General features: G+C 32.6%; 1 protein-coding gene across 1 annotated transcript; it reads left to right on the forward strand.

The window, feature by feature from the left end:
• The first annotated feature begins 1,723 nt into the window (after positions 1-1,723).
• LOC133190398 (glutaryl-CoA dehydrogenase, mitochondrial-like) lies at positions 1,724-12,510 on the forward strand. The gene is made up of 11 exons (XM_061326006.1): positions 1,724-1,877; positions 2,866-2,904; positions 5,055-5,189; positions 5,522-5,645; positions 6,051-6,160; positions 6,719-6,848; positions 8,824-9,046; positions 9,672-9,775; positions 10,280-10,405; positions 10,746-10,906; positions 11,750-12,510. The coding sequence occupies exons 1-11, from the start codon at positions 1,724-1,726 to the stop codon at positions 11,818-11,820; spliced, it is 1,377 nt and encodes a 458-aa protein (XP_061181990.1). The 3' UTR covers positions 11,821-12,510.
• The last annotated feature ends 230 nt before the right edge of the window (positions 12,511-12,740 follow it).

The raw sequence follows: 12,740 nt of genomic DNA on the forward strand, positions 1-12,740 counted from the left end.
TGATAAAATTTTCTACCCCCTTATAAAAGGAGTTGTAAATAAGAGCAATTAACTTTTTGTCACTGGTTTTTAAAATCAGTACTTAATACTAATGAACTTTTCTTTGCATTCAAACAAGTTTTTATGTCCAAATTGCCATTTATATTAAATTAAATGGATGGAAAATGTAGGCGGGAATCGAGAGTTAGTGTGCGTAGTTCTTACAATAATAACAAAATTTGGCGGATTTAGGAATTTTTAAACTGTAAAGGCGAGGAAGGAGTAAATCGGAAGAAGGGGTGTTTCCTCTTAATAACAAAACATTTAATTTCTGCATTTGGTTGCAGGCAAATAATTTGATAGCTTTTTCTGACGCGGGTAAGGGGGGGGGGGGGCACATACGACAAAAGAACAAACTTTTAAAAGGGTCTTGTGTAACATTTGTTGGTTTATGTATTTATAATAGAAATATTACTGAAAGTTATAAAAACAAATAACTTTTGCCTAGTTTAAAATATCTAGTAATATCTTTAGGATTTTCTTTTTACCCAAGAAAAAGTACCTATGTATGGTAATTTTTATGTGTGCCTTATGTAAATCGTTTTAATGACTAATGTAAGATCTGTAAAAAAACATTCGTGGTGGTGGTGGTGATTGTGGGGAGGGGGGGGGGGGGTGGGCGTAACCACTAAATTTCCAGCATATACTATATACAGTAGTTCTCCCTTACGGAAGCGTATTAGTGCCACCCCCTCCCCCCCCCCCCTCCCCGCCGAAATAGGTTTTTCACGTTTAGGAAAGGAGTTTGCGTTTTTTGTTTTTTGTTTTTGTTTTTGTCAAGAAATTTCTGGATTAGATTTTTTTTTACTGGGGTGGGCCCCTCCTGTAAAATAAATCTTGGATCCGCTCCTGGTTTTATGAAAATTCACATAAATATCAATATAAATATGAAAATTTATTCAAATATGTGTGGCAGTTGGCAGTAGGCAGTGAGCAGTTGGCAGTAAGCAGTGAGCAGTTGGCAGTAAGCAGTGAGCAGTTGGCAGTAAGCAGTTGGCTGTCGTATATGGAATTCCATACTTTAATAGACCTTTTAAAAAAAATCCATGCTACAAAACCGATTTGTAAAAAAAAAAACAACAACAAAAAACACGCACATTCTTAATTCAATGTACATATAGATCTGTGTCCTCCAACCGAACAACTCTGACCTATACATTTTTATCATCGTAAAATTTTTGGGACTTGACTGCTGTTAAGGACGTACAACACGCCATAACCAAAAATTCCTGTTGTGTATGCACATTTTGGACAAAATCGATCGAGCATTTTTGGACAGGAAGTTCCAAAAGTTACGGTAGCGATTATCTGGTGAAATCGATAAATGCATTGAATTTTGATTATGTGAACGCTACATGTACATAAAGTTTCTTATTTCAAACTTATAGAGGGGGCATCACCCCTCTCCCTCCCCATTGCATGCATCTTCTGGTGTTTGAGTAAAGAAAATAGAAATTCTGTTTTCGTCCATATTAACTTTAATGTAGAAAACTGAAAATTCTTCATCTTTTTTTTAAATCATCCATGTGTCATCTTAGCTAGCCAAGGGTTTTCGGTTTATGGGGAGCAGAGCGGACCGAAAACCCTTGGCTAGCGAAGATGTATACCTCCAGACTGCAGAGAACTGAATCGACCGAGGTAAGTGTTCGAGATAAAGTGTTCTCTGATATGTACATCGGGATCGATGTTCAACGGAGGTGTGTCACTCAAGGTCAAGGTTACTCTTTCGAAACAACAAATAATCATCATGTCGCTGAAAACGACCTCCCCGTTGTTTAAGATTATTTTCAACAGTAGTATTCGATATGCAGCTTGCAGATATCAAGGAACTGTTGCGCGTATCCTTTTTGATTATATCTAATTAATCAGGTTTATTTTGGTCAGTTTGTATATTATAGTCAGCTGATAAGGGATTTTCAGATAGGTCTGCTAACATCATTGAAGGAAAATTGATAAAATCATGTTAATTTCTTGTTATTATTGCTTCATTTTATTATTTTTCATGTTGATGCAATAGCCTCTTCCTCAAAATTGTGTAATACGTGTATTAAGGACAGAGAGAAAGTAAAGTCATGATTAAATAACCTTTGCATTTGTTGCATAACTTTAACTGAAAATATTGGTTTTATTAACATTCCTTATGCATGTTATGAATGAAATTTCTATTTATACATGTATCACAGAGTAACTAGATAAGAATATGTGTAATTAAGTGATAAGACTGTATTAGTAATTCTATTGTTAAAATGATATTATCCTAGTATGGGCCCAATTCATTCCCGTGTTGGCAATATAGCAAAATGAATGGGGGCAGATAATTTTTAATCTACATGCATGCTAGGATTAATTCAGAGTTGTGAATGTCAATATGGTGTTTAAATTTGAAGTTTGAAAAAAATGTTTACAAAATGTGTTGAATTTTTTCATTATATGGATAATTTTGGGAGATAAGACATATACAAGTTCAAAAAGGTTTGTTATGATTGATTTGGTAGTCATTTTTCATTACAATTCCCACAATACCATGCCAGAGTGGATCCTGTTTAGTTTTGCTATATTGCAGCTATATTTGACATATTCTAACACTGGTGAGGAATTGTCATGAGATTATCACTTAGATTATTCTAACCATATGTTGGAATGATGTTATGAGTTTTTAAAAGAATCTTCACATGAAGTAACAAATCTGTAGTCAAGATTTTTCTTTTTAAATTTTTTTTCCCCCCAATTTTATTTTATTGAGTGATGTAAATCAATGTGTGGTGATGTTTCTGTATAAACTATCAGAAAAGTGTTTTGCCTCTGAATTCCTTGATGAATAAAAAGAAGCACAAAAGACTGAGAAATCTCCCGGAAAATCAACAGGTATGTATGGGACTTCTTAATATATTATTTTACCTGAGCTCAAGTGAGCGTCTGATAGAAATTTGTCTGTAGTCATCATTGTTGTTGTAAACTTTTCAGAAATTCATCTTTTTTTTCCAGAACCACTGGGCCAATTTCAATAAAGCTTGGGCAAAGTATCTTTGGGGATGGGGATTCAAGTTTATTTGAATAAAATGTCCTCTTCCTAAGGGAGATAATCAAGAAAATGCAAGAACACAGCAGAATTATTTAAAATTCTTCTTCTCAAGAACCACTGGACCAGAAAAGATGGAACTTGTGTGAAAAGTTCCTGACATAGTGTAGATTCAAGTTTGTTCAAATCATGGCCCATGAGGGTAAGGTTGGGCCACTATAGGGAAAAATTTTTAACAATCTTTTTCTCAAGAACAGAAAAGACATGATTAGTCATATATCATGTATATTAAGATGTAAGCTTCCTCAGATAGTGCAGTCACAAGTTTGTTTAGTTTTTGGTCCCTGGAGGTAGGATTGGCCCAAATTTTTGCATGGGAATAGACAGTGAAAAGTCTTTCTAAATTTTTTTTGCTTGAACAGCAGGGCCATGATTAGTCATGCAAATGGGCAAGCATCCTATGATAATGCAGGTTCAAGTTGGTACAGATCATGGCCCAAAGGGAGGGTTGGGAAAAAAGTTTCACTTGGGAAAATATACACTTGCAGTGAAAAGTCATTAGAAATCTTCTTTTCAGAACAGGTAGACCATGTTTAGTCATATTGATAAGCATGCATCCTCAGGTAGTGCAGATTCAATTTTGTTTAATATCTGGCCCCTAGTGTGGAGTACTGGGGCAACAGTTGGGGATCAAATTTTTAGATGGGAATGTATAGTGAACAGTCTTTAAAAATCTTATTTTCATGAACAGCTAGGCGTATTACATGTAATAAGCATGTTCAAGTGGCACTGATTCAATTTTTTTGAAAGCATGGCCAAAGAGGTAGGGTAGGACCACAATAAGGGATCAAAGTGTTACATGGGAATATTTTTTAAAAAATATCTTTAAAAATCTTTTTAAGAACAGTAAGGACCTAACTTGCCAATAATATGCAAGCATTCTCAGATACTGAGAAGGTACTCTGATATATTTGAGTTTGTTCAAATCACGATTCGACATGAACACTTGGGTATAGTGGGGCCACAATCGGGAATCAAATCTTTTTGCTGAAATATTAAGGAATTCAATAAAAACGAGAGTAGTAGGTCCCTAAATCATATTAATATGCAAACATTCTTAAGTTTTGTGTACAGATATAAGTCCTTTTTTTTTCAAATCAGAGCCCCTTGGGTTAGTGTGGGGCTAAAGTTAACATGGTAAAGGCTAGATCAAATGTTACCAAATGCATGTATGCAAGAAAAACAACCTGTAAAATATCTTTTCTAGAACAGAAGACCATGTTAGTCATATTCATATTGAAGCATCTCAGTGTTATGTGGATTCTAATTTGGGAATTGGGTGAAGTCATAATACAGGGTCAAAAGTTTTATCATGAATGGAGAGGGAAGAAAATTATTATTATTTTTTTTTTTTTGGCTTAAGAACAGCAGGGCCAGTGTGACTCATGTGTCCACTGTGGCCCATGGCCTTCTGGTTGATTAACAAGTCAGTATCTATAATTTAACTATGAAAGCTATTATCATGATTATCAAAACTTGTATATATGATAACTTCAACTATATAATATGTAACCAAAGTTTGTGTAGCCTAGAACTTTATATGCTAATGGTAAACAGAAGATTACTTAATGGGAAATGGAATATAATTCTAACTAGATTGAAGAGAGGTGTGTCCTATTGCTAATATGTATCATTTTATATGGTGAAATTTGGGAGAAATTTACTGTACACAGGGGTGGCAGGAGGTGATATATCTCTGTTTTAATGACCATATTCACCACTTCAGATTTCATGATTGGCTAAATAAATAAATGAAAATAATTCTAAAATAGTCTCTTCAAATGGATTAATTCACCTCCTCAAATTATTGAAAGCCCTGGTACTGGTATATACTATAATGTGTACATATTATTTAATCAATTGAGACTTGGGATTTATTTCCATTCTAATAATCTTCACTATTGTTTTATTATTTATTCATAAATTATTTCTATAGCAAAATTCAACTGGCAAGATGCACTGAACCTAGAAAATCAGTTGACAGAAGAAGAGAAGATGGTGCGAGATTCATTTCGAGCTTACTGTGATGACAAACTCATGTCTCGAATACTCATGGCCAACAGACATGAAAGTGAGTCACTGTCATTACATGGGTTGATTTATATAATTGTTTCTTAGAAATCTGCAAAAAACTTTTTTGTTCATTCTTTGGTAACACAGTGTGTATATAGCTACAACAATTCAAACAATATGCCATTAAAAGATGTGAACATGCAGTGAGAGTAAATAACAATCTAAAGGTAGAAGAAACTGTTGTCCTGTAGTTACTATTAGTAGTAAGTTAACATTTTTTAGTCGAAACAATTAGATAATACAAGTATTACTTGAGTGAAAAAAAGTCTATATAAAATCCACAAAGATTACTTTTGCCCCACCTGTGAATTTTTCCTCTTCTAATTGTAGAATTTGACCCAGAGATTGTTCCAGAGATGGGAGCCATTGGTGTACTAGGCCCCACCATTAAAGGTTATGGTTGTGCTGGGGTTTCTTCTGTTGCTTATGGCCTCATCGCCCGAGAAGTTGAGAGGTACACCCTTTATGTACTTGATAATTTTGATTTAAGTAGATATTGTATCTAGCATGTGTGTAACAGTCTGAATATGAAATTCTTTATAGAAGAGCATAATGTGATCATGAAACAAATTTTAGAAACTAAATAAAGTTTAAAAAATATTACATGTATCTGTCAGATATTAAGCTTTTCAGCTAAATGACATTTTTTAATATTAAAAATTAGTTATAAGTGTGCTAAACAGATGTGAAAATTTGGTATCAGCCATTTTGTTTTCATGTTTGAATAGACAGCCCCTTAATCATGATATGATAGTATAAGTGAGTAATAAAGAGCAGAAGGTAACATCCAGCCATCTACAATAAGTGATGAATTCATGATAAAAGAGTTATGTCCCTTTATTTACAATCTTTTTATCAGAGTGGACAGTGGGTACCGGTCAGCTATGAGTGTCCAGTCCTCGCTAGTCATGCATCCTATATATGCTTATGGCACAGAAGAACAGAAGCAAAAATATATACCAAAATTAGGTAAAAGTATTAAAAGCATTATATAGGTATTAAGATAAGGGAAAGAATTCCAGGGCTCTGTCTTATTGATGATTTTGTATGCAAGAAAGATTGTGCACCAGCATACATTCAGTATGGATAATTTTACTTTTTATTGCTATTCACTGAGTTTGTTCAGTAATATGTAATTTATATACATGTACAAATACTATAATTCAGATTCTATATCTACTGCTTGTATTAAACAAAAATTGCATTTTATGTGTCAATGCAATAAAAAATAAGAAGTTATATTATTTTATGTATAGGTGCCTCATAGTTTTATAGTGAAAATTGTTTAAGAAAACAGGAAATAAGTGTAAAATGATCAGTATTTTTAGTGCAATGTGTCTTAAATCACAAGAGGCAAGAGAATATATGTATACTAATTTTCTTGATGTGGTTACATGTAGCATTCCTTATGTTATTAATGACATAACACACTGCAAAGAAAGGTCTTCATTGCTTAATAAATACTGTATTTAAAGTAGGATATATTCAGTTTGAAGGTTGATTTCAGTCTGCTTTTGATCATTTTAGCTAAGGGAGAGCTGATTGGTTGCTTTGGACTGACTGAGCCCAATCATGGCAGTGATCCCTCGTCCATGGAGACAAAAGCCAGATACAACCCCTCAAGTAAAACCTACACACTCAATGGCACAAAGTCATGGTATGTATACAAAATCTACACACTCAATGGGACAAAGTCATGGTATGTGTACAAAACCTCAAGTAAAACCTACACATCCAGTGGGAAAAAGTCATGGTTTGTACAGATATGTTCTTTAGTGACCATTTCCCACTAAATATTTTAATCTTAACAATTTAGTTCAAGTCTTCAAGAGTTTAAACTTTTAATCACACAGTGATTTTAATTTTATTATACATGTAGGTCAATGGGCTATTGTAACTTTTGCATATATTTAGAATTTATCATTTAGTATTATCCCTTTTAATTTTTCTCAGAAAGAATAACAGTAGATCGAAGAAATTTAGGCTGAATTACCAAGTCCAATATGATGTTTGATCATTCATCTGATTCACCATTTTTAAGAAGCTGTTATATTTGATCAAATATGGGAGACCTGTCCACAATAACACTCTCAAGCTTTATAAATAGTTAAATGAGGATGAGATTCCCAAATCCTGGGATAATACTCAAAACCTGTGAACATACGAGGGGTTATCAAAAAGTTCGTGGACTAGCGCCATAAAATTAAAACCGCTTTAGGTACATCAATGAATTTTAAAACATTTAGTTAGCATCATCTTTTCTATCTATAGAATAAACCATAAATCATAAGTTTTATTTTTTAATAAATTGTTAACGTTTTTGTAAGTAATGGTATGTCCAGGCGGCGCAACCTCAATTTTGGCGGTTTTTCTACGTGAGTATAACTGAGAAAAACTCTTTTGATATGAGCATTTGTCATCCAAAAATCCCGTTAATTCAGGTATGTGGTACGACACATTTGTTCTTTAAAATTTGCAATTTTTACCCCATTCCGTGAGTTCTATGAAATTTTATCGTAAATTTTATATGAAGTGTCCAAACAATTAAGGCTTGAAAATGACGTCAAAAAGGGGGAGGGGTTTCTTTTCCAACATTCTATAAAGTTTCGCTCCTAGAAAAACTGGTATAAGACCCAGGGAAAGTTTAAACAGGCTACAGAAAAATAAAAAGCATTCAGAGTAATTGTTTTAAATACCCAAAAAGATTCAGAGAGATAAAAAAAATGTACAGTTATTGTCGATTTGTAGTCAGGGTGTCAAAAGTCAGTCATTTCGAAAAGTGACGTTGATCATGTTTGATAGAAAATGAACTCCAACAAGCTAAGTATCCTGGCAAAATCAAGTGAGGATCTTCCCCTATGTATATATCCATTTACAATACTATATGCATTGAAAGCAACTGTTCATGACATTGTAAAGTCATATACACAAGATGGGCTTAAGTCTTTACTTTACTCCAGGTAATCTCATCAAGATAAGTGTATGAGGTAGAGAGAGCGGACATTGAGAAACAATGACGTTGTCGGACGTATTAAAACAACATGGCGATAGCGCCGGGTGATCATATAATGTCTTTCTTATTTTAGAATAATTTGGCAAGTTCTCAACGAATCAAGCTAAAATTTTTAACATTTCTTAAACTTTTGTTGATTTATGTTCCTAATAAATTTTGTAAGCACAGACTACATGGTATTAATATTATCGCATCAGTCCACGAACTTTTTGATAACCCCTCGTATATAGTTAATCTTGACCTTGAAATTAATTGAAGCATTAAGTCAAGGTGAGTTGTTCGTATCAATTACTGAAACTGAGGTTGGCCTTGGGCTTGAGATTGGAAATTGAAATACATATGTGTCTCTGTTTTGTTAGATGTCTTTTAATTATCATTATTAACTTTCAACAGATTAAACACTTTAACAGGATGAAATGTTTTAACAAATGCCATTGAAGTTGATCTTGAAATCGATAAATCATACATTTTAACTTCTTCTATTATCACTTAATACAAATTTAATGTTTATTAAATATTGATATAAATTTTATATTGATATTTCATGTACTTGTAACTGCATATATACTTGTTTGTACATAGTCATTTAAAGTCAGATACATCAAACTTCTATTTACAGGATAACAAATTCCCCCATTGCGGATGTGTTCATTGTGTGGGCTAAGTGTGATAAAGACAATGACAAAATTCGAGGGTTTATCCTTGAGAAAGGTATGAAAGGGTTAACGGCACCAAAGATAGAGGGTAAATTCTCCCTCAGGGCCAGCATCACGGGACAAATTGCTATGGACGATGTGGAGGTTCCTGAGGAAAATATGATGCCCAATGTGATTGGTTTAGGGGTAAGTACTTGGTGAAGCATTTATTTATATGAACCCAGGATTCAGTATTAACTTTTTTAAGCTCTAGTGTGTATGGACTAGTGACTTCCAATATTTACTAGTCCACAAAGCATTTCATATGACCGGCCTCTGTCAGATAGAAACTTTTTAGTAAACTTTTGAAAAAAAAAATCATTCAAATTTAGATGTGTTTATAGGCCTAATAAAATAAAGAGATTTTCTTCATAATGAAGGAAATTTGATTTCAATGGATAAAAATGGCTAAAATCAATATTTGCATTATTAGAAAAAAAAATATATTCCATGTCGTTCCATTTTAAATGATAAACACCTTACATGATGAAGCATTCTTGCATGATTGTCTTTTTGACTGCTTTTATATAAAGGATTTAAAAAAAATAAATAAATAACATTTTGAGTTGTAAAATAAGGATAAGTGTGTAACAATTAGCTGAAAAGCTAAATAAATAACATTTTGAGTTGTAAAATAAGGATAAGTGTGTAACAATTAGCTGAAAAGCTTGCTCTGCAGAAGCACTTCAATGACTTTGATTACATTATACTTGTAGTACTACTATAAATATAAATGTATCATACTTGTTAACTACTTTTCTTTCTCATCCAGGGTCCTTTTGGATGTCTTAACAATGCTAGATATGGTATTGCTTGGGGAACTCTTGGTGCAGCTGAATTCTGTCTGGAAACTGCTCGACAGTACACACTTGACAGGTATTTATTGAATTAAAGTGTACTGTTTCCTGTCATTTTACGGCTTTGTGTTCTCTGTGAAAAGGCTGAAATCTGTTACAACCAGGATCAAACTGTTATTGTAATGTTCCACATTTCCAATTCAGTGGCTTCTATAGTAACTGTGTTGATCAGATTTAGTGTCTGTCCTTCATTGTTCATTTGCTCAGGTAAATTTAATGTCAATAATATTTAAGGATTTAAAAATCCTCAAAATTCATAATTGGAACACAATCTGTGAATGAGGGAGATGTGGCGAAGGAGTGCATTGCAACTGAATAGTGTTTCAAATGTGCATTTTGTTTAACCAGGATAGAGAGATCTAAAACTAAAGAAACTTTCAAATGAACTCGTATATCTTCTGTGCTTTAATCCTTAGAAAGCATTGTCATTGAATGAATAAATATGCATTCAGTTGCAACAAGAGTTACAGCCCTTTTCCACTTCAAGATTTTATTACCAAGAAAACCTCTTTTCTTTCAACAGATTTCAGTTTGGAAAACCTCTTGCCAAAAATCAACTTCCACAGAAGAAGATGGCAGATATGCTAACGGAAATCTCAATAGGCCTTCAGGCTTGTTTACAGGTCGGAAGGTTAAAGGATGAGGGAAAGTAAGTATAAGACAACATTTTAACCTCATCAATTTACTGAAAGGGACTTAAAGTTTACATATTAGATAAGATTTCAGAATACACAACATCAAATTAGACAAGTTACACTGTACATATAGATATATAGAATTTTAAAAATCCACTTGTATTTTGGATAAGACAAATTCCTTATAACTAGTGTACAATAAGGCAGAGAATATTTCAATGTAAAACTATTTTGCTCATTCAAATTAAAAATAACTTCAAAGATGTGTATTAACATGTATTATTCCTATGCACAATCAGAGTGACATACTATCAATGGGATTTCAAAATTGATTCGATATATCTGTATTAACAGAGCAACACCAGAAATGATTTCACTGATCAAGAGAAACTCGTGTGGCAAGGCCCTGGATATTGCTCGCGTAGCTCGAGATATGCTCGGAGGAAATGGAATCTCAGATGAGTACCACGTCATCAGGCACGTTATGAACCTGGAAGCCGTTAACACATATGAAGGTACATTTCTTCCGCAATTTAATCATTAGAAGTATATTAAGGACCCTCTCTACACTAAACGAAAATGTTTTTTGGACATTGAGAAAATTATATTGTATAAAGGTGTAAATGTTGAGCTTATTTATATCGTTTTCAACATTGGGTGCCTGGCTTTTACCCCCAGGAAAAATGTTCAAAGTCAACAAAGTTTTGATGAACAGAAATCACTGTTGTTTACCTAAGTGGGGAAAAAGCATGCAGATGAGGTGTTTAATTAATTTATCTTGGCCTATCAAAATGTTAAGAATGCTTGAATTCATTAGAAATTGATTGAAAAACTGTAGATTTCAATTTACTTTATTTTAGATCTAAGGGCAGATTACTCCAACTTCATAAAAATACCACAGAATCAGAACTCTTTACTGTGCAGTGTATAGAGGGTTCTTAAATATAAGAAAAATAAATGTATAGCAAGATAATGATAAATATTGTATACAGTTTAAGTTTTTGATTGCAATTTTCAGCATTGAAGAATCAGTATATCTTTTGTAGTTTGTACTTTAAATTAGATCAGTATTAAATCATTCAGTATTTTTGTAGATTTGTTGAAAATTATGCAAATTTTTAAGAGTATACATGTACCAAACATTTGTATATACCGGTAATTAAATTGATGTAACATACATTTTAGTATAATTCTGCATAATAAAGCAGCAACTTTTGCTAATATTTTGCAATTTTGTGTATTAAGTATGAATATCATATTATTAAAAATACATAAATTTATAACTAAAAAAATGATGCACTGTAATTGTATATTTTATAATAAGTACATGTTGTAACATGTCTTACTATCTATTTTAGGCACACACGATATCCATGCCTTGATTTTGGGTCGAGCCATCACTGGTCTTCAGGCTTTTACAGCGGACTAATGATCAAGTGAATTTGTTAAATTTGTGTCTGTGATAGTAAAACTAAGTCATTGAATCAATGAGAAAAACATTGGAGTTTTTTTTATTTTCTCAAAATGTTGCATCAAAAAAGTTGATTTATATTTTGTTTTGTAAATTAAATAAGTTAATATTATATAACTAAGTTAACAAATGTGTACAGGTAATGTCAGTGTTTTGGTTTGTATAGTATAATGGGTTTTAAATACATCATGATATATCATGTAATAACATAATTTTCTTCAAAGTGAATTCAATGCATAATAAAGTACTTTCCTAATAGACATTCTGCCTGATGCATCTATAAATTGGATACAATGATAATACATGTAAATTGTATTGAAGAAGTCAAGGATATCTTGAAAATGCACAAAATTTTAAGCTATACATGTACAAGAATTTTTTTTTCCCTTTAAACAGTAACTTTTTTTCCTTGTATATTGTGAAATGCATATTAGCAGTTATATTTGGGATTTTGAGATGAATTTTTGTATTAGGACCTAATTGCAAGTGTAAAATCATGCAATGTGAATAACTGTTGCTTAAATAGCCTGGTTATGAACAGTAGTGTTCATTTCAAACATTTTATTGAGTTTTGTTTATGTATTACACAGAATCATGAATCAGATTTGTTTTGATACTGTTGTGAAATAAACTTCAGCATGTACGTGATGCAAGTTTCTCTTCCTGGTGATCGACATATGGAAAATTCATTTCCTCGTTCGTGATTGATTTCAATCTTATTTTCACTGTATCTTTGGAATCAGGTTGATTTCCTGTTTGATATGCAGTTCCTGGTTCAAACTATTTTCAAAAACAAGGTTACTCAGGTCTTTGATTATAACAATGATAAAATGAAAAATTCACCTAGAGAGCTTTGGTCTTGTAATTGGTGTACTTGG

The sequence above is a fragment of the Saccostrea echinata genome, unplaced genomic scaffold (genome assembly GCF_033153115.1).
Source record: "Saccostrea echinata isolate AGI-Se365-2 ecotype Australia unplaced genomic scaffold, CSIRO_AGI_Sech_v1 ptg000022l, whole genome shotgun sequence".
NCBI classification, from domain to species: Eukaryota; Metazoa; Mollusca; class Bivalvia; order Ostreida; family Ostreidae; genus Saccostrea; species Saccostrea echinata.